Raw genomic sequence first — 27,658 nt, forward strand, 5'->3', positions numbered from 1 at the left:
AGGGCCTCTCACTGTTGTGGCCTCTCCCGTTGCGGAGCACAGGCTCTGGACGCGCAGGCCCAGCGGCCATGGCTCACGGGCCCAGCCGCTCCGCGGCATGTGGGATCCTCCCGGACCGGGGCACGAACCCGCGTCCCCTGCATCGGCAGGCGGACTCCCAATCACTGCGCCACCAGGGAAGCCCCTATCCCTTCCTTACTTTAACATAGAGATCTGTAGTGACAAGCCAGGGTTACTAACTGTTGTTGTCGCCACCAGACTCTTTCCTCTTAAAGTTCTCTTTACCCAGAGTTGCAGCTCAGTCCTCCTAAGGCTCAGCTTTGATCATGTCAACGTGAGGGCTTTCTATTGTGTCACCCTTGTGGGGCTCTAGTTGTTACCCAGTCACCTACAGGCTTCTCAAAGCCACAATCACCTGGCCCTGTCTTACCTTTACATCTCCCATCACTTTCCTACACACTTTCTAGTCCAGTAGTTCTCAAATGTATTAGAGCCAGCGCCCTCTTTTTATAACAAAAACTCAATAGTCTCCCTTTTCTTATCCTGAAAAGAAATCGTAGGTTTTCTATATCTATCTAGATAGTAATTTCCAAAAGAGCAACATAATGCCAGGATTGCAGTATAAAGGAAAAATCAAGGAACTTAATTTAAAACAAAATTATATTTATATACTTTAGTATCTAAATACTTGGAGAAGAATAGGCTAGAAAACATAATGAACTAACCAACTGCTTGAACGTGTGTAGAACCATCTCACATGTGACAGCTACAAATTGAGATTGATCCAGGTGTGTGTTAGGGGCTCAGACACCCAGAATGACATGACTGTTGGCGAAGATTTTCTGAAATGTTGTACAACTCTAGGTAAAATTCCTAACCAAAAAGTATGCTCTTCCTTTGACTTGTAGGTAGTTTTATTCCTAGAAAATCCAGTGTGTTAAAACTTTAGGGAAAAAAAAAAACTTTATGTTTATATTTAAGGAGAGTTAGGTTGTAGGGTCAGGTAATTATAACCAGATTTTTTTCCACCTACATGAATGCCTGATGGGTTTTCCAAAAGTCCTGAGGGATGTGGGAAAGCTACTTTGTGTAGGACTATCCCGTGCGTTGCAGGACAACTAGCATCTTTGGCCTCTGCCCACCAAAATCCAGTAGTGCATCTTCAGCCATGTGACAATCAAAACCACCTCCACGAATTTCTGAAGCTCCCCCAGGGGCTGGCACTCTCCGTGTTGAGAATCACGGCTGTAACCAAACTGTTCTCACTGCTCCCTGAATGTGCCTTGCCCTTCCCCGATCACAGGTTTCTTTTCATGCTGTGCCTTTTGCTTTGAATATGCTTCTTCCGTTTCCATCTTTTGAAACCTCACCCACCTCTCTAGCTCAAATGGTACGTAATCCATTAAGCTTTCCTTTAGGAGGAATGCCTGGCATCGAAAATCTTGCAGCATTCTTGACTGCAACACTTCACCATTCTTAAAACATAGTGCTTTGTGTTAGTTACTTATGTATAGGTATTATCTCACTTACCAGCTTATAAGATCCTTGAGGATATAGACCATCTATTATGGGAGGTTATTTCTTCAGTGTTTGTAGCAAAGGGCCTTATACATAGTACATACCCAATTAATGTTTATTAGGTAAATGAATGGATAGTTTGTAAAGAATATTGTAGAGAAAAAGAAAAGGAAAGATTGGTTCTGATTTTAGCATTTAAAACTTACTTTTTAAGTGATATTTACATTTTACCTTCACGTCACAAATTTCTTATGGTACAAATTAATATCGGAAAAGCATATAACAAGTCAATGGGTCTATAGGTTTGGTCTGTCTAAATATTTATGATATATGTGTTTGTTGGAATTATTATTAAAGATAAGACAATTCTTTATCCAGAGCAAGAGTTTGGAGCAGAATTAAACCAGCGTTCAAACATTGTAGGGAAAATGTGGATAAAGTGCTTCTTTTTCATTCAGTTCTGAAATGTACAGATAAAATCAACTTTTGAAGTCAGGATGCCTGTGCAATTTCCCTTGTTTTCCCTCTTTACTCCGAAACCTCAAAACCACTATGGGTAATTCCCTCAAGATCTACTTCTAACACATAGGGTCTAAAAGCATAAGCAAGATTTCCAAGAACTCAGTGCTTTCAACTTTTCCACTTTATACTCCATTTTTGAGCATCTCTCTCCAAGGACACGAGCCCAGGGCTCACTCCACACACACCTTTCATCTCTAACTAGAGGCGCATGAAGCATTTGTGCAGTCTCTCCTGCCACGGCTTCATTTTCTGTCATCTTAACTCCATCACCAATCCTCAGCTTCCTAACAATATCCGTATGAAAGAAATCAGACCCCGTCGACAATGAAAACCACATTTAAGCTACTGCATACCACCACTGCCACTGGAAAAGTAGATATTATTTTTTCTGTCAATCCAACTGCAGTACTCTGGCAAATTGTAGTTTTGATGGTTGTGTTTTCACGTATTAAATAATGAGTCAGGCCATAGGTGCTCATCAACAAAGGCATTGTTACTGTTGAGGATGACGAGAAACTTAACAGCTCTTGGTTCACATAATTTTTTTGAAGTAGGAAGTATTTGTCTTTGAATGTAAAGGCCATGTAAAGTGATCTAAGAAAGTGATACAGCCAAATGACATCCTCAATTTTCATTATTTTCTTTCCATCTCTTGACTCATGTGCATTTGAGCCTTGTTCAGACCCCATCTTGTTAGAAAAAGCTCAGACTTTGGCCAAATGAGTCAATTAAAAACCAGCTCTTCTTGTAGTTTGGGAGATACAATGGAGACTAAAGATGGGCTCTGTCTTCAGGGACCTCATGTAGAGCTGGGAAGTTGAGAAATACTCTCCAGGGGAGATGACGAAGAAAACAAGTATATGATACATGTCAGAGGAGTGATAGAGACCAGAATTCTGCAGATTACTAGGACGAGATCACTGTGGACCCCGATACTCAGAAGAAGCATCGTGGCCTCTTTCTGAGTCGACAATGGTTCTTTGATCAGATTGTCCTTCTTTGATACCTGGAATACTTCTCTCGGTGACTATGAGCTTCCGTTGGGGCTCAAACACTGTGTCTTCTGTAACACCGAGGTAGGGCATTAAAAATGGGTCACTCCCAGGCCTGTTCCTTTTCATAAAACACCTCTTTGAAGACATGTCCCAAACTGTCTGTAGTTCTTACGTTTGTTAGCTCAGGACTCTGGCAGGTACTGTGGCTTCTGGGAAGGGAAAAAGCTTCCATAGGAATGAAACGGATTCATTTTAACTTTCCTCCCTCCACCACCCAGGGACATTTTTGCAGATTTTGTGGATTCAAGTCCCCATATTTGAGATTTAACAAAAACTTACATAATAATGGTACTGCGGTAATTAAAACGGTATAGCTGTTCAGTCTCGCCAGTTAGAACCAAGGAAAACAGAAAACCAACCCAGGAGCCGTCTTAAGAAGGGGCGATGCTGGGGTGTCGGGAGTGGAGGTGGCAGATTACTGCGTGTCTTCCCGTACTTTTTAGCAAAAGCGCCTCAACTTTTAAATTGGGTAGAGTGGTTCCCAGTCATTGGCTTCACCAGATTTGTTATATGTCCAGACCAGAGGAATTCCTGACTATGAGTCTGTATGGCTTTCGTGCAGAATGCTACTGTTTGGGTGATGTTTATGGATATAAATCAGAGAATTGTTCTATTTTTAAATTTCTAAAAAGCAGGGTCTGTGTTCTGTGCATGTGGTTTTTTTCTCTGAGGAACTCAAGCGATCCCTGTATGCCTCACCCCAGGCATCTTCAAAGCTGTTTAAATTGAATGGAATAAGCAAGAAGGTGGTGTCCTATTATTCCATTGAGAGTGGAAGCTGGCTGCTACCTTCTATTAACAGTTAATTTTCCAGGCTTGCCTTCCTTTTCTCTATTAGCTCTGACTTTTTACTCTGAAGGACACACAATAGAGGCTGACTTTTTTAATTTATCAGGGCTCTGTTTTTGTTTTACTGTTTTAGCCGGTATACTGTCAAAGTAAAACTTTGGTACTGCTAAGTGTTTTGAGAAATCTGATCAAGGAAGGTAAGTCGCATTGTTTTTTTAATTTAAGAAAATTCAACCAAAACCTGTTTGGCAGCATAGTTCTCAGGTATGGCTAGGCCGTTTCCAGTTGTTTCTGTTTTTAAGAAATTTCAAGATTTCCAGTTTGTTTTTTATTTAAACATTCTCCTGGATTGTTCCAAACAAAAATGCCTTAGTGCTGGCTGGCACAATAACGAGATGTAAGAGTCTTACTGGAAATGAAAGTGAGCGGAGAGATTTCTCCGCCCGATCAGTCAGCAGACAGCAGACACAGGGTCGCAAGTGAGAAACAAAATTTAAGTCTGGGGTGTCGGCAACAGAGGCAGAGTTTCACTCCGATGTGTATGATGTTGGAATTTCATTCCCTCTCCCCCCAAAAAGAACATCCTTGGGTTTTCTCCTGTTGTGCTAAGAACTCCCTCCCAAGCTTTTGAGACATTCTACAGGCCACACACACAGGAGCAGGGCTGTCTGTCACAGAACCCAGATGCCCAGCTGTGGAAGATATTCTTTCAGCAGCATCCGTCTGTTTCTTGGCAAGACTTTGAGGCAGTCTAAAGAAAACAGTCCTGGCCTGCCTCGTCGTGAATACTGTACCGCTTGTATCTGGTTCCTCCTCCCTGGGCCTGGACACTGCTTGCCCTACAAGGCTGTCTGTCTCTCTGTCTCTCTCTCTCAGGGAATATTTGTGATTTTGGTTCGATTTTGTGAAATTCCTGTGGACATCTCCAGAAATTTTACTTTTCTTTTTTTTGGTTGTTTCTCTGCTGATTCAAAGAGAGGTGGGTAGGTACTGGAAGGCAAAGATCTAATGTGGGGAAAAGAGACTTTCTGCAAGGTGCCAAGTACGCTAGCAAAATAAAAAATAGTTTTCCTGGGTTCATGTTCAAACTCGGTGATCTTTAATCTTCTGAAAGGGAGAAACTAGTTCATTTCCTAGCCAACTACTATAATAAAATTCAGATTCAGGGGCAACCTGGCGTGGCTCAGCGTATTCTGCTCTTAAGGGAATATTCTTAGGCTTAAAGGGTGGTCTTCTTTGAAAACCTATTTAATGGTTGTGTTCTTTGGTTGAAATCTTTATTTTTACAGCATTTGTGTTGTTCAGCTTTGGCACTGGAGGGATTTTATTTTCCTAATCTCTTGATTTTTTTTTTAAAGTTAGCAGTTGAATGTTGCTAAAATTTACATAAGGGAGTGGTTCTCCATTATCCTCCCCCATCCCCCCCCCACCCCCCGCTGCCCTCCCCCAGCCCTCCTACCTGCCAATTGTGTCTGAAGTAATTTCACAGCAGTGCTGTTGACTTTGGGAGATGCAGTATTTCAGGTTCTCAGTGTGTGTGTGTGTGTGTGTGTGTGTGTGTGTGTGTGTGTGTGTGTTTGCCCTACTGTCTGACTGATAATTAGTTGTTACTTGCAAGCTCTGTTCATCTCCCTCCTCTTTCCTGACCTGCTCAGAGCATTAACATGTGAGAGTCAAAGTGTGGGACCCTTATGCATGGCGACAGGTGCTAATCTAAAGGGAAATTTCCCTTGCATTCTACCCATTAAGGGTACGGTACATAAAAATGGCTTAATGTCTCTTTGAAGGTGTCAGCAGGCATGTGTGGACCACACAGAATGGGTTTCACTGAGAGTAATAGAGTGAAATTGTCTGCATAATTATTTTCCTTGGATTGAGAATCAGCAGCCCTCTTTGGGTTCAGGAAATAAACCTCTGTTAAAACCATATGGCACTATTCTCAGAAGAGATGTTATTACAGGGCCACTTCCCTCTAAAATTTTGAGTCAGGAGTTCTTGAAAGGAGTCACATATGTCTGAGAACGTTTTCTGCCTCCTGCTTAGTTGTGAAAGTCAGATGTTCATTCTCTTGCCTTTTTCACAAATGCCACCTCGGGCAACAGGTATAAATAAGGTCTTGGGACGGGGCTGGTGGAGTTGCAGTGGTCCAGCCATCTCAGGTATACACACTTTGAATTATTATCTGGGCCAAGCGATTTTGTTCTTAAAAGCAAAGAAATATTGCCCTTAATCCAGTGAAACATGTGATTTGTCAACACCGAAAGCACATCTTAAGGTCAGGATAATTATATTCTGTCTGCCCAAACCCTTAATGCAGATTCAGTTGCATTGCTATTTTTTCCCCTTGTCCAGCATCAGTGGCTGTAAAATTTTCCTCTGAGCTACTTGTCACAGTACTGGCGTGCTCTAGATATAGCTATCTTAGAGGGAAGGGTAAAGTGAATAAGAGTACAGTTTGTATAATGGCTAAGGGAATATTTGAGGGAGAATTAGGTTTGGTAAATATATTAAAGGATACAATATTTTCATATCCTACATGTATATGTATTTAAGTATTTAAGGACACAATACATTGTGTACCTTGTGATGAATCATTGTGCATTTCATATATTTTGGGGGGGATAGTCTTCCTGTCTAGTGTTTGCTGTAGAAGGAATATAAGTTGATATTTGTTCATTTCTGTTAATAAACCTGAAATATGATCAGAATCTGTAAAACTTCGTCTGGCTGTTGGAAATACTAGGAAGTTAGTGTCTCCTTAAGTGTCAGACTCCCAGGGAGCACTTCATAGATATTAAGTCCAACTTTTCATTTCTTATCCTAGAAAAAGAAGGCAAGATAGGTATGGTTATGAGGCTTTCCTGTTGCCTTCGGTGTTTTTGTAATGAGAACTGTTTTTTACTAGAGAGAATGGTTGTTAGCATATAGATTCTGTCAGTCACTGGCCCATTTATTTATTCAACAGACACTTGTTGGGTACCTATATGTACTTTAAAGAGGGCTGTGGAGATGCAGAGATGACTTAGTCGTAGAGATTGCCCGGAAGGCAGCTCAGATAAGGGGAGAAAGCATGGGTATTCATGCCTGTGCCTGTGTAACATAAAGTGATAGGAAGAGAGAAGGGGCATAAGGTAGTGGCGGTGGAAGTTACAGGGAAGTTCAGGAGCAGCTTTACTTCAATTTGGGGGGTGGAGGGAAGGTTTTATGGATGTGAAGGCCCGTGAGCTGGATCTCGAATATCAGTAGTTAAACTTACTGGCAGAAATTCTTGAATATGAAATTCTAGGTAGATAGGTGGTGACTTTCAGAAGACTAACACTAAATCTCTTTTATTTTTTTGATTAACGCCTACCACCCTCCTGCCAAAAAGACCCCCTAAAAACCCAGAACGCAAAAACGTCTCCATCTTGACTCTTTGCAGACCATTGATGGAAGTTATGACCTGGTGCTTTGGCTGGGGTGGTATTTTTCGGTTTTAACTCTCTTCTGCGTTCCTCTCTATTCATCTGGGGCCTCCTAGACATTCAGGGCTAAGTTCAGATAGCATTTTGCCCCTTGTAGATACTGAGTTGAGGGTAATTCTGTGGAACAAAGTAGACCAGGTAATTGAATTAACTTTTAAAACACACACTGAAATTTGTTTTTTCAGATTAGTGTTAAGGAATACAAATTTATGCTGTGACCTGGTACCTAAAATTATTGACCAGCCTAGGACCTCATTTTGAATTAACAGGAAAAAAAAAAAAAAAAGCCCACCGCAGAATCAGTAGAGGTGCTAATCATGTTCTTTCAAGGGAAATTGTAAATTCGTCTAGACTTTAGCAACCTCTGGACTTCAGCGTTCATGGAGGGGAAAGGAAAAGGTCTAAAGATCTTCAGGCCAACTTGGTGGCTCAGACTTTCTTTTCAAAGTCCTTTGATATGTGTTTATTAGTTAAGTTTGCAGTTCTCTAAACGCTATCACTCCTGCTATTTGCACTGGACCCCTGCCACGTCTCCATCCATAGCAGATGGATTCTTTCCTTCCATCCCCATATACATTCTTCAGGGTTGGTTACTTTCTGATTGACACTGGGAGTGAGACTGCAGAAAGCGGGAGGGTGCAGAAGAGGGATTGCGTTCATTTGATTTTGTTTCTGTATTTCTCTTAAGCTAATTGGAGTGCAAATGGCAGGCTAAGAAGTGGTCCAATATACTGCTGCACGGGCTTCTGGAGGATTGTTTTCCAAAGTTACACCGCGAAAGATGGTTAGTTTTAGGGATTTTTGCTGTCGCCTCACGTTTTCTTTTGCTTCCCCTCCTCTTGGACACTGGTTTAGGGGTTCCCAGTGTAATATTTAGACCAGAACACACTTTGGTGACCCTCTGACTTGTGCCAGTGACAGGTACAGAGTCACAGTCTGACTTGTCACTTGGCCCAAAGAGGGCTGATCGCTTTGCAGTTAGGAGGCTTTAAACTATTCCTTTAAAATCACATGACCAAGACTGAACTCAGAAGACCCTATGCACACTTGCAGTCACTGGTGAAGGTATTCTTATTAAAAAGATGCCCAGAGGCAGCTAGAAATGTGAGTCTCAAGTTCAGGAGAGGCTGGAGATACATTTGAAGCCACAGATGTGGATGAGGTCACTTGGGGGAATGGGTACAGAGGGAGTGGAGGAGAGTTACCTTTTTTACCATTGTGGCTGAATTAACTTTGTGCCCTTGGTCCCGGAGTAGAAGGAGAGGATGCTTTCTCTCAGGCTTCCTCTGGCCCCTGAAGTAGCAGTGGGGCAGTGGTTCCTGGTTTGTGTCCTTTCAGGAGGAGGGCTGCCTGCTCCTTGATTTCCATGGCACCACTGGCCCCTCCGTCTCTTCTGGCTCCTCTTGCTTGCCGACCCCTTAAGTGTTTGTGCTTTTTAGACTCCTTTTAAGATACTCTCCTCCACTCATTCTCTATATCTGTTCCCCGAGGGACCGAGTCATTTACACCGATGGCTTCACGTTCCTGTGACCACTGAAAATACATCTCCGTCCTCTTCGGAATCTCAGACTCTTAATTCTGGTTTGCTTCCTGGGCATCTCCACCTGAGTATGTCCCATAGGTACTTCCAACTGATGTCTCCTACAATATTTGGGATCCCCCCACCTTCACTTTAACCAAACTTCTCCACCCAAATAGGAACCCCCTCTAGTTTCACCAGTTTTGAACGCCCCACAGTCACCTATTTGACCAAACCAGAAACTGGAGACTCATCCTCTCCACCTTACCTCTTTTTTTTTTTTTTTTTCCTCCGGTACGCGGGCCTCTCACTGTTGTGGCCTCTCCCGTTGCGGAGCACAGGCTCCGGATGCGCAGGCTCAGCGGCCATGGCTCACGGGCCCAGCCGCTACGCAGCATGTGGGATCTTCCTAGACCGGGGCACGAACCCGTGTCCCCTGCATCGGCAGGTGGACTCTCAACCAGTGCGCCACCAGGGAAGCCCTCCACCTTACCTCTTACATCTTCTTGTTCTACTGTCCTGTCTGTCTCTGTTCTGTGTCTGAAATGCTTTCCTGCATACCCATTAGCCTGGCTGTAGCTGAATTCACACTCTCAGTGTTTGTCTCTTGGTCTATAATATAAAAATAATCCCCTAAGTGGTTTCATGCCTCAAACTGCACTGCTTTTTAGATCTGTTTTCCCCTTTAAGCAAAGTGGTCCTCTGAAACTATAAATCAGCCCGTGGCACACCCTTGCCTACAATATCTCAGTGATCCCCTGTTATTTACAGGGTGAAGTTCTGATGCTGTGACGTTGTGGACAAGGCCTTTCAGCATCTGACCTACCCGACCCCCTCTATCCCACACCCCCAGCCATGCCAAATTGTTCCCTCTATGCTTTTTTAACCTCTCTGTCTTTGCACCTGCTGTTCCTTCTGCTTGGAATGTCTTTTTCTTCTGCATTTGCTTGACTGAATTCTGCTCATCCTTTAAGTTTACTCAGATGCCATCTCCTCTGTGAGCCCTTTCTGTCCGCTCTTGGAAGTTAAGCATTTATTCTTCGGTTCCCCTTTGCCTGTTCAGACCTCAGTTATGCTATTTGTCACGTTGCTGTCATTATTTGTTTATACGATGCCTCCCCAAGTATATGCTGGGGCCCCTGGTGTAGCATAGTTCATGGTACATAATAAGTGCTTAGGAAATTTTAATTGAGAAATGAATATTGTATTTGCATCGTGGTTTCCCCCGTGTAGGACATTTTCACCTCTGTTACATTTCATCCTGATGATGTCCCTGTGTTGCAAATACTTTGATCCTCATTTGATAGATGAGGAAGTTGAGTCATAGAGATGATAGATTATTTGCCTATAGCTCCACAACCAAGTTGGTGACAAAGCCAGAAACAGACTCCAGATTTTCTGATCCTTGTAAAGTCAGGCCCAGATTTAGATATGGGATTCTGCTTTTAGTCAGACGGTGGTTTGGTCTTCTAACTATTGCGTTAAGTTCACTAATTGTGTGTGTGTGTGTGTGTGTGTGTGTGTGTGTGTGTAACCCATGGTGACAGGTGAGACATCCATGGCATCACTGATTCTTAGAATTGTAAGTTAGGTAGTTTGTTATCTTACAGATGAGAAAATTCTGTACCCGAGAAGTTCACAAGCTACTATTAGTGGCAGAACCCAAATCTCCTGACGGTTAGTCACGTGTTATCTTTCTTACTACATGTTGGGCAATCCTCAGTTCTATTGGACAGAGTTTTATGGTTGAATTCATGGGCTGTTAGTAGGACTTGTTGAGCCATTAGGCCAGTGAATTCTTGGGAAGAGCCTACCTTTGGAGCAGAAAGGATATCATTTCTGTGACCATTAAGGTCCATGAACGTGATAGAACCCAGAGGGGAAAGAATAAAATGATGACGTTGTTTCATTCGTTACCCCACTCTGCAGACCATATTCCTTCTTTTCCAGTGGGCTTCCTGGATTCTTGAGCATGTGCCGTTTTGAAATAAAACCAAGGCATCTAATTAGGCTGATGGTGTGTTCAGTAGTCAGAAGGGTTGTGGTGTCCTGGTGTAAGTAGAGTATACAGCATGCTGGGCCTCAAGAGGACAACATCCCAGTTACCTGGAAAGAGACATGGAACTGACATTGGTGGTATCTCTGTCCCTTCCACTGGGCTGTCGCTCTCTGTACATATATATGTATGCATGTAATAGAGATAATGTAAACTTATAACCCTACACACGTGTGTGTGGAAAAGCCAATACTTTATACATCTTACGCAGACAAAAGAAAAATCTTCAACTGCCATTACTGATTGGATAATTCAGCGTGAAGCCAGCAGACAAAAATCTCTAAAACTTTACATCTGCTTTTGGAAAAAGTTTAATCACCTGAAGGTTCTTTTTCTTTAATATTTCAAAAAATATTGGGCTTCCCTGGTGGCGCAGTGGTTGAGAGTCCACCTGCCGATGCAAGGGACACGGGTTCGTGCCCCGGTCCGGGAAGATCCCGCATGCCGCGGAGTGGCCGGGTCCATGAGCCACGGCCGTTGAGCCTGCACGTCCGGAGCCTGTGCTCCGCAACGGGAGAGGCCACAACAGTGAGAGGCCCACATACTGGAAAAAAAAAAAAAAAAAAAAAAAAAAAAATATATATATATATATATATATATATATATATATATATATATTGAGCTGGTGTCTCTATCATGTTCTTTCATTGAGGGGTCGCTGATGATGAGCTCTGAAAAAGTGGCCACCAACCCACTTCCTTGGGTTTGACAAGAATGCACTTTTCTAGTCTGTTGTGCCTTGAAAAAAAAAAAGGTAAAACTTGCTATCTTCTAACTCCATTTAACACTACTTTAGATTCCCTTTTATATAACAATAACTTGATCCTACTCAAAATACTTGGCACCTTTAGTGACAGAGTGGAATGTAAGAACACTTTAGCAGATCTGAAAGTGAGTAAACGCTGGTTGTTTTGGAATGAAGAGGGTAGAGTTTTCAGTTCTTTATTCAGAGTTCGCAGAAGATAAGAGTACCGGGATTAACACAATAGTCTCCCTTCATTACACATGGCTGAACAAAGCAATTATCTGTCTATCAAGACTATAGTACATCGTGCAGCAGTGTTTAGGAAGGGTGTATGGATGGGTGGATAAGCGCTATTCCATTGGAAAAGGCGGCTGCTGATCCACGAGGGAATTTTTCTGAGTTTAACTTGTAAACTGTTTTATTTTGGAGTTTATGTCATGTTACCCTTGCAGTTTAGAGAGAAATGAGGTTGTTATTTTTTTAATGTTGTTGATGGCATTTTTCAGTTCCTTACCCATCTGACTTTTATTAGGGGGGTTATTTCAAAGACATCTCCTGTTTAAGCATGTTTAAACAATCTGTTTGAGACCTGTTGTGTAGATATAAACACAATAGTCCTTTAATGCAGTAGAACAGACTTCTGACAGACACAGCACGTAACAGACATCCATCCATTATTGCTTAAGCCGCTGTTCCTTCCATGCCTGACCTGAGAGGGTAACCACAGAGCTCAGCTGACAGCATTGGCCGCTCGGAAGACACTGACATACCCCCTGTTCCTGTCTAGTGAGCAGAGAGTTGTAGAGCGGCAGACAATTGGAGAGGCCTTAGACCAGATTAAAACTAAGTACCTTAAATCTGTCTTAATGGCTGTGTTTACCTCTCCTTCTTCTTCATTCCTTTAAAAAAGTAATCAGGTTTTGCAAGCGTTAAGAAAACCACCTCTTCTTGCCAGCTGGACTAGGTCCAGTTTGAGCAAGAAATTCTCCCCCTCCCCCTCTTTTTTCTCCCCTGTCTTTTTCTTTTCTCTTCTTCTATGATCTTCACTGCCATTCAGCACAGTAAGACCAGGCTGCGGGAGCTGGCTGACTTTTTCCTTGGTTATTACTTTTTAACATTTTCTTCCTGTTACAGAAAGGGGAAAATTGAAAATGATGTTCCTCGGCTGTAGCAGCAAATGTCAAGAGAGGAGCCCTTTGCACTTTTTAATTGCTTCGATGTAGTGCTTTTTTTTCTTTGCTCGAAACACACACACAGTCACACAGCACATGCCCCAAACCGTAATAATGAAAGAGAAACAGAGAAGATCGCATGCTAAGGAAACTCAGCCAGGATCCAGGAATTGCGTGACAGTCTGTAGGCTAGCTGTCACTAGACTCTTTGAAGAATAATGCCATCCATGTTTAGCTGGATTATTGGCAAATAAACAGTGATGCTTTTTGTTCAACTATGGAAACTACCATTTCCATTGCCTAAAACGTTACCGTTAAGAAAAAAAAATCTTTACATCTCTCAGTGGGGTCTCTGTAAAGGCCAGTAACACAAAACTGTGGTGTGTATGAATACATTATAGTCAAAGAAGGCAAAGGAAATGTTTTCAGAACTAACACACTCGAGTTTTACTAAGCTTTGTGAGTGAAGTGTAGACATAGAGAAAGAGATCTTTTGTTCATTTCCCAGAAACTGAAGGGAGAGATGTGGATTCTGATGGCCCAGGACAGTTGTGGATGTTGGGTTGTAATTAGTAGAACAAGATGTGTTGTGATAAAACGGAGTCAGTAAGACTGGGTATAATGTAACAAAATCTCTGAATTAAGCTTCTCGGCTTTTTCTTATTTTGTTCTTTTTAGGTCTCTTTTCCTTAGCCTTTTTTTCCTTCTTTCCTTGTATGGCAGCCTGGCATACGAAAAAGAGGACAGAGGCTGGTCAGGGGCTAGTGTCCAGTGTCACTGCCTACTTCCGTGACTTCAAACAGGTCACAGGGGTTTTCTGGGCATCAATTCCTTTTCTAAAATAAAACATGGTCTGGTGAAATCCACATTCTCTTCCAGCTCTGAAAATTCGAATTCATATAATCTTATTTTGAATGTGAGTAAAGATGGAGAAAGAAGCATCCCTTGGAAACAACAGGCAGGCAAAGTCAAGGGTAGCGGTATTGGAACTAGAAAGAAAGTGCCAGAGAATTTAGAGGTGAAGAGGCAAAAGTAGATTAGAGACGTATTAGGACAGAGGAGAGGGGCTGAGCTGAAGTCAGCCGGGTTCCCGGTTTAGTTCTTTTTCCACCGCCTGCAAAAATACTACATCTCCTCCTGTATATTTCCATTACGCTTTCATCTGGTCTTTCTTTACTTTTTTTTTTTTTTGTGTGGTACGCGGGCCTCTCACTGTTGTGGCCTCTCCCATTGCGGAGCACAGGCTATGGATGCACAGGGTCAGCGGCCATGGCTCACGGGCCCAGCCGCTCTGCGGCATGTGGGATCCTCCCGGACCGGGGCACGAACCTGTGTCCCCTGCATCGGCAGGCGGACTCTCAAACACTGTGCCACCAGGGAAGCCCTCTTTACGTTTTTAAAATCCTTTTTTCTCCTTACCTCCCATGAATTTCTCTTTCTTTAGATATTTCAGGTTGCTTGACTCCATTATTTCAAGAAAAAGGATTGTACTCTAAGCATACGTTTTTCAGGGGTTATTCCCTGGTGAGCGAATGTCCTTTCTTCCAGATACTTATTCTTTGATTGTCGGGATCTGCCACAGCCTAAAATCTAAAAATTATAGAGTAACTTGCATTTATATACATGCGAATTAATATCTCACAATTCTTTCATTTGTGTATTTATCGAAAGATCTTGAATTCTTTAACCTTTAGAAGCCTACATTTTGAAAGAGGCTGTCCTTCAATGATCTCTCTCATGCATCTAATTATATTTAAAAAATGACTCCATACGAGTTTGGAAGAGTGAACTTTTTACTCACTGATCTAAACTGGCGCCTCTTATTATTAAAAGAAAGCAAATTCAAGCTTTTAACATTTTTTTCTATGAACTGGAGTTCCTAGAATATTTCTATGGAGTCTATGGCTTAACTATGTAATTATGTCTCTTGAGTAGATTATGTTTTTCTTCCCATAATTATGTTTTTACCCAAGAGACTTGGAAGGCTTCAGACCTCTCTTGGGTGAAGTTGTTCTTCTTCTCTTCTTTCCTGATAAACTCTGAATTCTACATGCCTGACTGTTCAAGGGCTCGAAAGAGAGCTCTTGAAGATATGTGGTAGTGATTACCATTTTTTTTTTTCCTTTAGAAATTGGTTTATATATTAAGAAGGCCCTTAGAGGGAAGATCTGTTAGTTCATTTTTGAAATGCCATCAGAGAAGAATCTCCTGGAAGGGGATTTGTTTATGATCTGTGGTCCTCTGTCTGAAGCCACACACTAACAGTGGTCTAGGGCTGTCTTGTCTCACAGGCCGTCCTGTGTGAGCTCTGGGGCCCCATGCACACATCATATTCCACGGCTGCTAATTTCCAGTGGCTCGGAGGGGCTCCAGGCCTTCCTTAAACATGAAGACAGTTTCTTAGTCCATTTCATTATTCTAGTCCCGAAATAGTTTTTGACCTGAACCAGACAGCATAGTCTTAGGAAAAACGATGACTCAGCAGCCTTTCCCAGCAAAGATTAGAGACTCATCAATTTTACTGTGGGAAATGTTGCCCAATAACCAGCCTTTTTTTTCCCCCCCTCCTCTCTGACTTTTACTGGACAAAAGGAGAGATAATTCTGAATGTAACAATGTTCTTATTTACTAATTTAACAAGTATTTGTTGTGTGCCTTCTCTGTACCTAGGCTCAAAGTTACGCGTTAGATGTAGGACGTGACACCCATCCTCAGGGGGTTCACAGTCAAGTCCAGGAGAATCTAAGATATTAGGGTTTGAAATTTTATATAAATATTTTATATCAATTCACAGAGAGTTAATGCTTACTGAATGCCTACTACACTTAAGTATAACCACATGTAGTGGACAAAAAGCAGTTGTAGCTGCTCTCAGTTTGCTGTGATAGAAACCAGAGGGCTCACCGAGGCCCTAGAGACAGAAAAGACCAGAACAAATGTGGTGACCAGGTTGAGACTGGGAAGGGATTTGGCCAAATGGAGGTGCTGGGGAGAGAGGCAGTTCTGAGTGGAGGAGGCGGCTTGGGCAAAGGCACGGGGACTCTGAAGAACTGTGGGGAGTCCAGTATGAGTGGGGCGTAGGCCGGGAGCAGTATGGTTGGAGCCATTGGAAGAAAGTGTGATAAGGTACATTGAGACCGTCTTTTCCAGGTTCTTGTTTACTGGGCTCAGGGGGCTCTGTTTAATTTGATAGACACTGTAAGACGACTGAAAGGGTTTGCGCAGGTACATAACGTTAATGTTAGGATTTAGGGACTGAAAGGACTTTAGAAATTATGGAAACGAACTCTTCGTTTTTGCTAAGTCTCAGAGAGTTCCATTAAACCCTTCCTGTGGTCATACAGCTGGTTGGTGCCCTTTCATATTGCCAGCCTGCTGCTCTGGTATCTTAACCACAAGTGAGAGGTTAGGAGTGGTCCTAGTGGGAATGGAAGCTAGGGGCTCATCCCTGTAGATGGGCTAGACCTGCAGAAACTACAGGCATGGGCTTGACCGGATGCTGGGGTCTAGGAATGGGAGGTGGAAAAGACCTAGGCTGGATTTTGAGCCTGGGAGACTAGAAAACAGTTATATTAATGGAAACAGGGAAATTAGAGGAGCAGCTTGTTGGGACTGTTTGTAGTGGCACAGGGAGGTGTGTCAGGGAGAGGCGAAGAACTTATCTAAACATTGTGTGCATGACAAGGGTACACGTCTTCGATTTTTAGACTTTCACAAACCACCAGTGAAATGTAGTCATCTGAATGTAAACAGATAGGAGTTTCACTTTTCTCAATAGTATTTTCATTTTCACATGTACGTAGGAATGCAGAAAATCAAGGTTTTTAACCTAGAGCCTCAATAAAGTATTTGGATCCAAACTTTGCATGGCTTCCCTAAGAACTCACTTGAGTCTGTGTCATCTTCCATTTTTGCGGGAATGTAGTAACGCTCATCCTCAGAGGTAAAATTCCAAGTAATTTCATTTGGAATTGAGTTATGACTTTAAAAGTAGTCAACCTGTTCCGTAACCCCTCCCTGCAAACACTCTTTCATGTGCCACTTTCAGGGTAGAGAGATGAGAATTGAAGGCATCATTTTTGTCCCCCCAGAACTGCTGTGGAATAGCATCTCTGTTGCATGTAACCAATTTACTCTGAAAAATGGTACTTCTGGTTCAAGTCCTCTCCCCTTTTCCTTTTTACTCTCTAAGTCATTGTCACGACATTCTTAGATGGTTCTACCCTGTGGCTTGAGCCCTAGGGTATTGGCCCAGATCTCATTCTGTCACTTGACTTGCTGGCAGCAAAGTTAGCTCATGTCTTCCCAGAACCCCCCTCTCCTCCAGGTGGGCCTGACGGCATGGCACAGGAGGTCTCAGGGGCTGCCAAAGTGTTGTTTTATTGGTCAGGGGATGAAAAGATCTGTCTTAAAAGACAGATTTCCATATATATTGCATCGTTGAAAACAATTAATGTTGTCAAATGGGGCTTCCCTGGTGGCGCAGTGGTTGAGGGTCCGCCTGCCGATGCAGGGGACGCGGGTTCGTGCCCGGTCCGGGAAGATCCCACATGCTGTGGAGCAGCTGGGCCTGTGAGCCATGGCAGCTGAGCGTGCGCGTCCGGAGCCTGTGCTCTGCCACAGGAGAGGCCACAACAGTGAGAGGCCCACGTACCGCAAAAAAAAAAAAAAAAAAAAAAAAAAAAAAAAAAAAAAAAAAAAAAAAATAGCCTCTAATGTTGTCAAATGAGAAGTGTCAAGTGATTTGAAGATGGTTTGCCTCTGGTTAGGTTAATACCTCATATATGTTCAGCACCATCTTGTCTCACAGGACGTCTGTTATCATGGTTCTGTCATTTGTCCTCCAACCAGCTTTTCTTCTTCCTTCTCTGCTTATCAGGATCCTCCTCCACCTTCAAGGACATCATGATCTCATCGGTGAGGGCTTCCTCTTCCCTGTTAGTCAGCATCAGTTGTTCCCCTGTTCTTCCAATGGCATTTTCTTACTTTTTAAAGTTTTTTTTTTTTATTGTGAAAAATTTCAGACATACATTAAAAGAGATTATATTTCATAAAACCCCAGGTACCCATCGCCTTGTTTTATAATTAATAGCATTTTGCTGTATTTGCTTCATTTGTTATTTTGCTGAAATATTTTAGCAAAATATTATATTTTATTACCAGACATCAGGACATTTAACCTCTAGTTACCCATTCTAAAACGTAAGGGCATACTCTTACATAATCACCAAAAGCACCTCTTCCTTAATATTTTGAAATAGTCCATATTTATATTTTTTCAATTGATCCCCAAGCTGTAGCATTTCAGTGATTGTCTCACACAGTCCTTTGCAGTTAGACTTAACTTGCCTTTCTTCCCTACTAGACTGTGCACTGCTTGAGGGCAAGGACGTTATCTTATATATTTTCTCCCCGCTCCTCCTTAAAATGCCTAGCGAGACCCACATGGTAGATGCCCAGCACACACTAGCTAGACTAACTGACCTGAATTTGGATGCCATACTGATTCCTGATTGATGCTTTATTGCAGATCTGCCTTTTAACTTTATTTTATTTAACATTGTATCTTCCTGATACCCAGGATACAAGTAGATAGATACCTAATAAAACAAGTGAGTGTTTAAAACTGATTTAAAAATACTACTGTAAAGAGAGGAGCTGTCAAACATCATGCCCTAGTGACCAGCAAAATGACCCTTCTGTGCCACGTGAGAGCGAAGGGGCTGTGACACGCCCTGCCTGTTGTGAAAGGCGTGCTCTTCTGTTAAGTGCACTTGGGCATCCTTCAAGAGGGCTCACTAATTGGCGTACTGCATCACGCTGTGAATACAGGGCACAGAGCGTGAGGTTCTGGCTGGGCGCCCACCCGCCTCTCCAGAGTTGTGAAGCGGTGCTCAATCGACTTTTATAAAAATGGGCGAAATGGGTTACATCAGAGTGGCACGTTTGTTTTTGTAGTTCACGTACCACGGTTTCAGAGTCTTCACGGACCAGTTTCAGAAGCGTGATTTTTTTAAGCAGAAGTTCTAAAGGCAACATTACCAACTTTCACCGTGGGTGAGTTGCCCTTGGACTGAAAGAGCTGGGTGGGGAAGAATGGGACCATTAGACTATTGGTTGGTGACTTAACCGTTCCTCATGTGTCTTTGCTCTAGGGATGTGTGAATGCTGTGACCCTTCCATCACACTTTCTTCTTGTGCCCCTGAATTTGTTGCAACAAAAGTCATATTCAGCCAAACACACTGAACTTTTTGAATGAAATTTGTTCTGAAAACTACTTTTTTTTCCACTTGAAATTCACTTTTGACTGTGATTTTTTTCTGAATGACTGATGATGTGCTGTTTTAATCTAAAACAAGCTGGTTGGCAAATGGGAGGGAAACGAGTCCCAGACCAGCAGTCAGAAGACCTGAGTTCTCGTCCTGCCACTAACTGTGTGACTTTGGGCAAGTCACTTCCCCTCTCAGGGACTCAGAGTCCTCTCCTTTAAAGAAGTACACTGCTCTAAAACTGAGAGTCAAAATGATTTCTCTAGTCCTTTTCAGCTCTGTGATTCTAAATGTCGTGCAGCAATGCTTAAGAATTATAGTAAGAGCAAATGCAGCTTTCTCAGAAAGCAAGCAAAAAAGCTTTCACTTAAATGAACGTTCTTCAGGGAAATTTCTTAGGAAACATCAATAAAGTCTGGTCTCTAAAAAAGGGGTTTCCCTGCTGGATTCACAAGACTGCCAAATAAGAAGGGAAGAGTTTTTCTGGGAAAGACAGTGCTATAATATGATATCCTGGGCCAGAAAAATTTCTCTCAACCAAGACATTTATCTAAAAGAGGAGAACATTCATTCATTTATTATATAAACATTTGTTGAGCACCTACTGTACGGCAGGGACCGAACTGGGTTGTGAGAATTACAGCTGTAAACATGCCAGAGCAGTCATTCTTGTTGGACTCATAGTCTTGCAGGGGAGACAAATCAATGCATGAGATAATTACAGATTGTGGTTACAGCCATCAAGGAAATACACAGGGTGTGCTCGAGGGGAGGGCACCTATTCTGGGTCTAGTAAGCAGGCACCTCTCGTAGGAGGTGGTGTTCACCCTGAGGTCTAAGGGATGAGAAGGAGTGGGCTGTACAAAGAATCCCGGGGAGAGCATTTCAGGAAAATGGAAAAGTCCTGGAATGGGACACTAAGGGAGGCAATGGCAGAGGCCCAGAGAGACATGATGGGGTCCTGGGTGAGGGTTGTGCTGGTGGAACTGAACAGGTTCGAGATAGACTTTCAAGATGGAAATGACAAAATCTGTTAATGGATTGAATGTGGGGAGTGAGGGATAAGGGGAAATCAAGAGAAGTGTTAAGGTTTTTGGCTTAAGGGACTGAGTGACTGGTGCTATCTGAGATGTGGGACTCTTAGGGAGGAACGGGGTTTCTTGGAGAGAAGAAGCAAGAATTGTGTCTTAAATATGCTGAATTTAAGATACCTTTGAGATGTCCCAGGGGAGAATCAAAGTCAAGTAGGCAGAGGGACACACAAACCTGGAACTCAGGACAGAGGTCAGGACTCACCCTAGCGATGGGGGAGGCGAGGACGTGAGTCGGTGGCCTTGAGCGAGTGGGGTTGTGGGATCGTTCTGGACTGTGGCTCACTACCTCAGCTGCACGTTGGACTATGTCGTGAGCTTTTAAAGAATAACTTTCCCCAGGACCCTCTTCCAGAGCTCCCGATTTAATTGAGCTGATGGACATCTGTATTTTTCAAAGCTCCGTAGAGGACATTTTTATTCAGCTTGGATGGGAGAGCCACTGATCAAGGCAGGCAGTGCAACTAGAAAAGGAGATCCAGGACCGAGCTTTTGCATAGTCCGAGACTGTGCAACATGGAGACAACACTTCTCCATTCTTTATAGCTTCCTCCTGCTTGGAAGATCCACTCTTTGGCCCTTTGGATGAGGTTTGGTTCTCCCTGTACCGTGGCAGAGTACCCTGTCCTTGACTGAAGTCGGTGTGCCCTTTGTCTTCCGAGGCCCCAGTTTCCGAAGGGATGGCTTGGGTGCTGAGGATTTAAGTACGTCTTCTTTCAGCCCGTCATTCCTGTGTCACCCTGATGTGGTTTAGCGGTAGCAGTTATTTGTCATGGTTGAAAGATGAAGAACCCGATCGGCTTTTGCTCTTCATTCTCCTGCAAGAATTTTGTTGTGGTCGTGGTGGTGGCTGTGAAGGGGCAGACATTCTAGGAAGAAAAATGGGTATGTTTTTTGTATAGATGCAGCTGCAGATGTTCCCCGAATTACACTAGGGTGCGTGTAGATACTCGGTAGCTTGCTTTCGAAGATCATTTCCAAAAGGTGATTGAGGCTTTTCAAATTTCACCTGCTCTTAAATTTCTCACACACATCCATACTCCTCCAGGTTCTTTATTCTTGCCTACGACCTCCTATTACTGCCCCGAAGCACCGGACTCAGAAAATAAACGTGTCCTCACGCATTTGTGTACCGAGTTCACATCTCATTCGGTCTCCATGAAAACCTAACGAAAGGGCTGTAGAAAGCAGAGGCAAAGCTTATTAAATTTTCTTGTGACCCATGGCCCACATAAAGCCTCAGTATGTAAAGGAACCATGCAAGATGGTGTAGCCCTCCCCGCTCCCCCAGCCCTCAGGGAATCTGCCATTCCAAAAATATGGCCTATTAAATAGCTTCCAGGGACAATTCCATAAGCTTTCTTGTTAATGTTTACAGCTGTATCAACACCACAGCAATCCTTTATTTTTTTTGGTATGTGTATGAGGAACAGAATCCATGGATCTAAGTGTGACAAGTACTGTATGATTCTCTAATCGTGAACCTTGTAAGACACAGCGAGGTATAGTGATGGAAGCTTGTTTAGGGTAATGGGTGAGCTGTTAACTTTGTAACTGAATCCTTGCTGCTGCTTCTGCCTGCCTTGAAAACCAACCCGACACCTCCCAGGGCTTAGTCCTCAGGTGCCTCCCCTTGGCGATCTGAATATTTTCAGTCCTTCGTAGCAGCTGGGAGAGGAAGGGAGAAGCTGGGGTCCAGCATGGATGGTGCCACGTGATGTATGGAAGGCTGAGTCCACTAGGACCCGGGCTGCATCCTGGTCCAGACTGAGCTCGTCAATAGCTAAGACCCATGGGCTAGTTGTTTTCTCTCTGCAGGCCTTGGTCACTTCATCTATGAACACCTCACTTCCTGGGGTCTGGGAGCTGTTTTGGGTAATCCCTAATAGATTTAGGGAATAATCCTTTAGATTTCTAAAATCTATGTGTAATCTGGATTAAAAAGTCCTAAATGGTGGGGAAAACGACTATGAGTAAGCAATGAGTTTCCCTAGTTTTTCCTGATCATTTTTCTCCCAATCTTAGCCCCTCATTTGTAGCACATGCCCCAGACTTACACTGGCAGGAAATAGGGTGGTGGGTGCATTTCAGTTAATGGGCCTTAGTTGGAACATGTTTGGCTGGGGAGACAGCTACACTCCTATTACCAAACCTTGGCTTCCTGTCTGTTTTCTTTGGGCTGGGTAGGCAATGAAAAAGGAGACAGGAAAATACATTTGGGGGCAAGTAAAATAAGGAATTTGTCTTAGGAAGACAGCTTATAGTTGGGAAATTCTAATGTTCAGCTTAACCCTGTCCTGATACATTCCTCTTGTCCTGTACTAAGTGGGAGATGAGGTGTTCTTGCTACTTGTAGAATCTACCTTCCCATTCTCGAAGGCTCTTAATAATCCTCCTTCAAGGTTTTCTTCTGTTATAGATACTACTCCTAATGCCCTTAATTTTCCCTGCAAATTCTTATTCTAGTCATCATCTTAAATGGCTCTTCTTTGAATCAGCTTCCGTTACTTAACATTTTACTAAACTGTTGGGGCAACACACCAGGGCTTCACTGGTACAGAATATGGAATATATTTCTGTTTAGGCAGTAGGCGTTATTGTACGTGTTCACCATAGTCCCACTCTACGGATTTGCACTTAACTAATGTCGCATCAAGATTCAGGTGTTTTCCAGTTATACCTGCACCAAGGCAATACCATGCTCTTTGCTAGGAATGATTGGATGATTTTTAAAAAGTCTTAGTACCTTGGTTATAGTTCAACTTACATAGTTCTTTAATATCTAGAATTTCTGTGGATTTTACACTTGAATAAACTAGAAGAGAGACAAAGTGAGGTTTTTGTTTTTGTTTTTTTAAATAGTGGATTCTCAACATTCACATGGTAACCCAAAGGGTATTTTTCAGTTTCTCTTACAGAACCACAGTGCTAGATTTAAAATAAAAAAAGCATTCTCTCTGATTTAACATAGTTTATTATGCGCTTTCAGGCTTTGGTGTATCACAAAATATCCACATTCCTCTTGAGGATTTGAGTTTCCTTGCCTGTATTTCTGTTTTCCTCTTAAAGGGGTTCTCGGTTTGAGTTTTAATTTTTCAGAAAGGAGTCTCCATAAGGTACAGTGGTAACCTAAAAAAGAAAAAGTCACTTATGGTCATCATGGAAGTGTCCCTTTAACAGATGTGTTTGTCTCTGTTTCTGCCCCAAGTATGGCCCCCACTGTGTGTCCCATGCACAGATTCTCAACTTTCAGGAGAGGTTTCCTCCTTCATGAAATGAGCAAACACAGCCCAGGACACAGTCACCTTTCCCAGCCTCCCCGAGAGGCCAGAGGGGCTGCCCAGAGCATCCCTCTTGGGCTCTGGTGTCTGGGCCTCACCGCTGATGCTTGGCCCTGAGTCACCCTCTGGGCCCCTCCGCTCTCCATTCCTAGAACAGAACCAGGGATGCTTGCCACCAGACGATGCTTATTACAAAGCCCTTTGGAATGGGAGGCATTATATAGACGCATCATTATAAAGATCAGTATTGACAATCCCTTGGCTTAAACCCCTAGTATGTATGTTCACGTATCTATTTAGCATGGTCAATTGTTCAGCTAATTAATATGCTTTTATTTTATGATTTGCTGTTTCCAGGGCACAGACAGAAGCTTGATGACTCTAAACCTAGTTTGTTCTCTGACCGCCTCAGTGATTTAGGGCGCATTCCTCATCCCAGTATGAGAGTAGGTGTCCCGCCTCAGAACCCACGGCCCTCCCTGAACTCTGCACCAAGTCCTTTTAATCCACAAGGACAGAGTCAGATTACAGGTAAGACAGACTCATAGGTCTCACTTTCGCAGACTCCGGCAGGCTGGGGGTGAGGGGCTGCCTGACAGATGAGACGCGTTCACTTCAAAGCTTCTGGTGCTGGGAAATGGCTTATGATGAAAGAAATCAACACTTGAAGACACTGGCCTTCTTTTTTTTTCTTTTTAATAAAAACCAAATACCAGTATCCACTAACTTTGGGATAAAATTTGGGGGAAGTTTCTACTGATGCTGTCCTCTGTAGCGATGTCAGTCTGCACACTGGTGGGACGGTAATACCATGCTGTCTGGGAGAATGTTTGTTGTCAGTTTCTATATTGTGTCCAGGTGGTGCAGGGGATAACATCGCACCCTCACTATTAGAAAATTAGCATTACCATCTCAGATCTGGGCTAATGTTTCTTACATGTATAACTGTTTCATTAAGTTGGCTGGAAAATTGCCCTGGGCTAACAGGTAGCCTTAATTGCTGGTTATAAGGCAAGACCAAGGAGCGGCCCATCGGGCAGACAGAAGTCCCCTCTGATTCACATTGAGCTCCCGTTCTCCATGTGACATTTCTCTTTATGCATTCCAGTGTGCTTCTTGCTTTACCTTTCTTCTTAAAAATTAATATCAGCATCGCATTACAGACCAATCATTCACATTTGGTGCATTAAGACTCCCAACCCTTTGTTTTTTCCTGCCCCACTTGGGCGAAAGCAGATCTTCCTGTAGGACTAGTCTGCTTGCTTTTATGCCATGGTGACAAGAGAGTGTGCTAATCATCATAGGTCTTTCATTTGCAGATCACAGTACTGAGAGCAGCAAGGAACTCAACATGTCATCTAGTTACTATTGTTGGCAGAGCGACTAGATGGGAAGGAAAATAACTCAAAATGTACAATAAACTCTCAACTTGGATCTTGTCTAATGGTTAGGTTTTTGTCTGTAGCCTTAGGTTTTGAGTGTCTTTAACGGTTTATAAGCATAATTGTTTATAAACGAAATTACCTACCTCTCCTTCTGTCCTGCCCTTATTAGGAATATGTCTTTTTGGATATTTACTTAGGTTTCTGTGGGTCTATGTGTATTAGTCTGAATATCTGGATATGCCTGAGTATGTATTTTTAAAATAATATGGAACTATAAAAATAAAATATCTAAACACTGAAGAGAACCAGATATCTGCATGAGAGAAGAAACATAGAACTCTGTGAAGAATAGCCATGTGTTAGGTTTAAATAAATCTCCAGTTATTGAAATGTAGGAGTCAGGTTAGTGTGTTCACTAGACATGGGTCCTTGATGAAAATGCCAGGGTGAAATTCACACCGACTTGTGAATTTGAAGCTTGTCGCTATGCGGCGTGCTACTACATTTAAAGTAATGGACTGAATTTTTTAATTTTTTATTTTTTTATTGACATATAGTTTTTACAATATTATATTAGTTTCAGATGTACAACATAGTGATTCAAAATTTTTATTGATTATACTCTGTTTATAGTTATTATAAAATATTGGCTGTATTCGCCATGCTATACAATACATCCTTATGGCTTATTTATTTTATATACAGTAGTTTGTTAAAGTGATGGATTTTAGATCATTGATTAAGGTTCATAATAGCTGTACTTTTGTCTTTATAGTAATCCTTAGATTCTCTGTGTGTGTGTGTGTGTGTGTGTGTGTGTGTGTGTATGTGTGTAGAAGTATGTGTATACATATATAGAAGTGTTTATATATGATTTGTAAGGGTCTTATGATGGCTAATAAGATATATATAAGAAAAATATATGTTCTATGATTTGGCAACCCCTGGGTTCTTTAAATGTGTGATTTCTATATTTTAATCCTTAACTGTTTACTGATTATATTTTGCTGATGGCTAAAGCCTTTAAAATGGCCTTCGGAACGTGTGTGCTGCTAGATTCATTTAAGAAGATGCTTTTCTCAAGGCTTTGTCCTCAAACCTAAAGATGACACCAGAAAATGGGACCCAGAGGACATTTTAGAATCCAAAGCTACCTTAGATATCATTAACCGAAAGCTAGGTAAACGTTGTGAAGAGGATCTACATTTTAGCAGCACCCCTGACCCCACATATGAGTGCAGAGAGGGAGGCTCCAAAGAGGCCCGGGGTACGTTGCTGCCGGATGAGCATGTGAGCCGAGCAAAAGCCTGGCCACATCCACCGACCATGCTCACCTCGAGGCATCAGCCTCCTCCCCGTCAGGAGGCTCACGGAGGTTAAGCTCCTTGTCTGCAGTTTTGTGGGGGTTTTTTTGCGGTACGCGGGCCTCTCACTGTTGTGGCCTCTCCCGTTGTGGAGCACAGGCTCCGGATGCGCAGGCTCAGCGGCCATGGCTCACGGGCCCAGCCGCTCCACGTCATGTGTGATCTTCCCGGACCGGGGCACGAACCCGCGTCCCCTGCATCGGCAGGCGGACTCCCAACCACTGTGCCACCAGGGAAGCCCCAGGAGGACTCTTAACCACTGCGCCACCAGGGAGGCCCCTTGTCTGCAGTTTTACAGCACGTTAGTGACAGAGCAGAATTCGGTCTCTTGACTCCTAAGGCAGTATGTTTGGTCTTATAACATATCATGCTGCAATTCCATCATGATCATTTAAAAACAGTATTTCAATATTCACTGGATGTCTTCTTAAAAACGAAAATATCGCTTTCTGGAATTATAGTACAAGAGCATTAGCTCTGCATTTTGGGATGGTGGCATCAGTAGAACTGATTCGTAGATGAATCTCCTCATTTTTTAAAGCATCCACAAGGTACTGGGCCCTACAACTTCCTTGAGCTTTCCAAATTTGCAGACTTACACACACATTCATGCTGCCCCTACCCACTGTCGGCCACATGCCCTTTCTTTAAACCCCCGCCTGTCGTCAGTGAGACAATACAAGTATCTACCCATAACCAAGGATGTGTGGAGTTCTACAATGACCTGGATTATTAGGACAGCCCAGAAACATCCGTAGCAGCAGCAACTTCAAAGTGAATTGAACAGATCATTTTTTTCTCCCTGGATTAATTTTCTTATTTATTTAATAAGTGTTAAGTTAGAGTGAACCACATGTAGAGAATTGGGTCTTAGGGAACATGGGGGACAGCAGAAAAGTTCTGTCCTTGAGTTAAAGTCTAAGTGAAGAGTTACCTTTCCCAGCCCTTGCACAGCCACATTCTCTCCCAAGGCTATAATGTACACGTCTTCCCTCTGTACCCCCTGACTTACACTGTTCTATCTATGGCGGTCTCTTTCTGTTGACAAGATCCACCCGTCCTTCAAGGTCACTGTTATCTTCTTTATGCAAGTCTTGGAACCTTCATCTAGAGGCTGCCTCTCCATCCTCTAAGCTTCAGTTGAGATAGCCTTATTTTATGGCTTCTCTGTGTCTCCCCTCTAGATTAGAAATTCTCTGAGGGATTTATTCCAGGCATTTATTTTCTTTTGTGCCTAGCACAGTGGTAGCTAGCGTCTCATTAAATGTTGAATGAATGAAAGTTTAGATAAGAAGAAATCATTGCAAGGAGGGTTGGACTATCATGCCTGGTTCGTGTTGACCGTTCTTTCTGATTTCCCACCCCAGGGTGCCTTTGTTCCCTTCCAGCGAACAGTAATAGCAGAAATCACATTTCAGTAGAACACG

General features: G+C 42.8%; 1 protein-coding gene across 2 annotated transcripts in view; it reads left to right on the forward strand.

Annotated features, from left to right (window-relative positions):
• RUNX2 (RUNX family transcription factor 2) overlaps positions 1-27,658 on the forward strand; it is a 126,811-nt gene that overhangs the window by 46,670 nt on the left and 52,483 nt on the right. For both annotated transcript variants that reach the window (XM_032649928.1, XM_032649929.1), the window contains exon 4: positions 23,840-24,013. In XM_032649928.1, coding sequence (XP_032505819.1) covers positions 23,840-24,013 — 174 coding nt within the window. The remainder of the gene's footprint in view (positions 1-23,839; positions 24,014-27,658) is intronic.

The sequence above is a fragment of the Phocoena sinus genome, chromosome 11 (assembly GCF_008692025.1).
Source record: "Phocoena sinus isolate mPhoSin1 chromosome 11, mPhoSin1.pri, whole genome shotgun sequence".
In the NCBI taxonomy this organism is placed as follows: Eukaryota; Metazoa; Chordata; class Mammalia; order Artiodactyla; family Phocoenidae; genus Phocoena; species Phocoena sinus.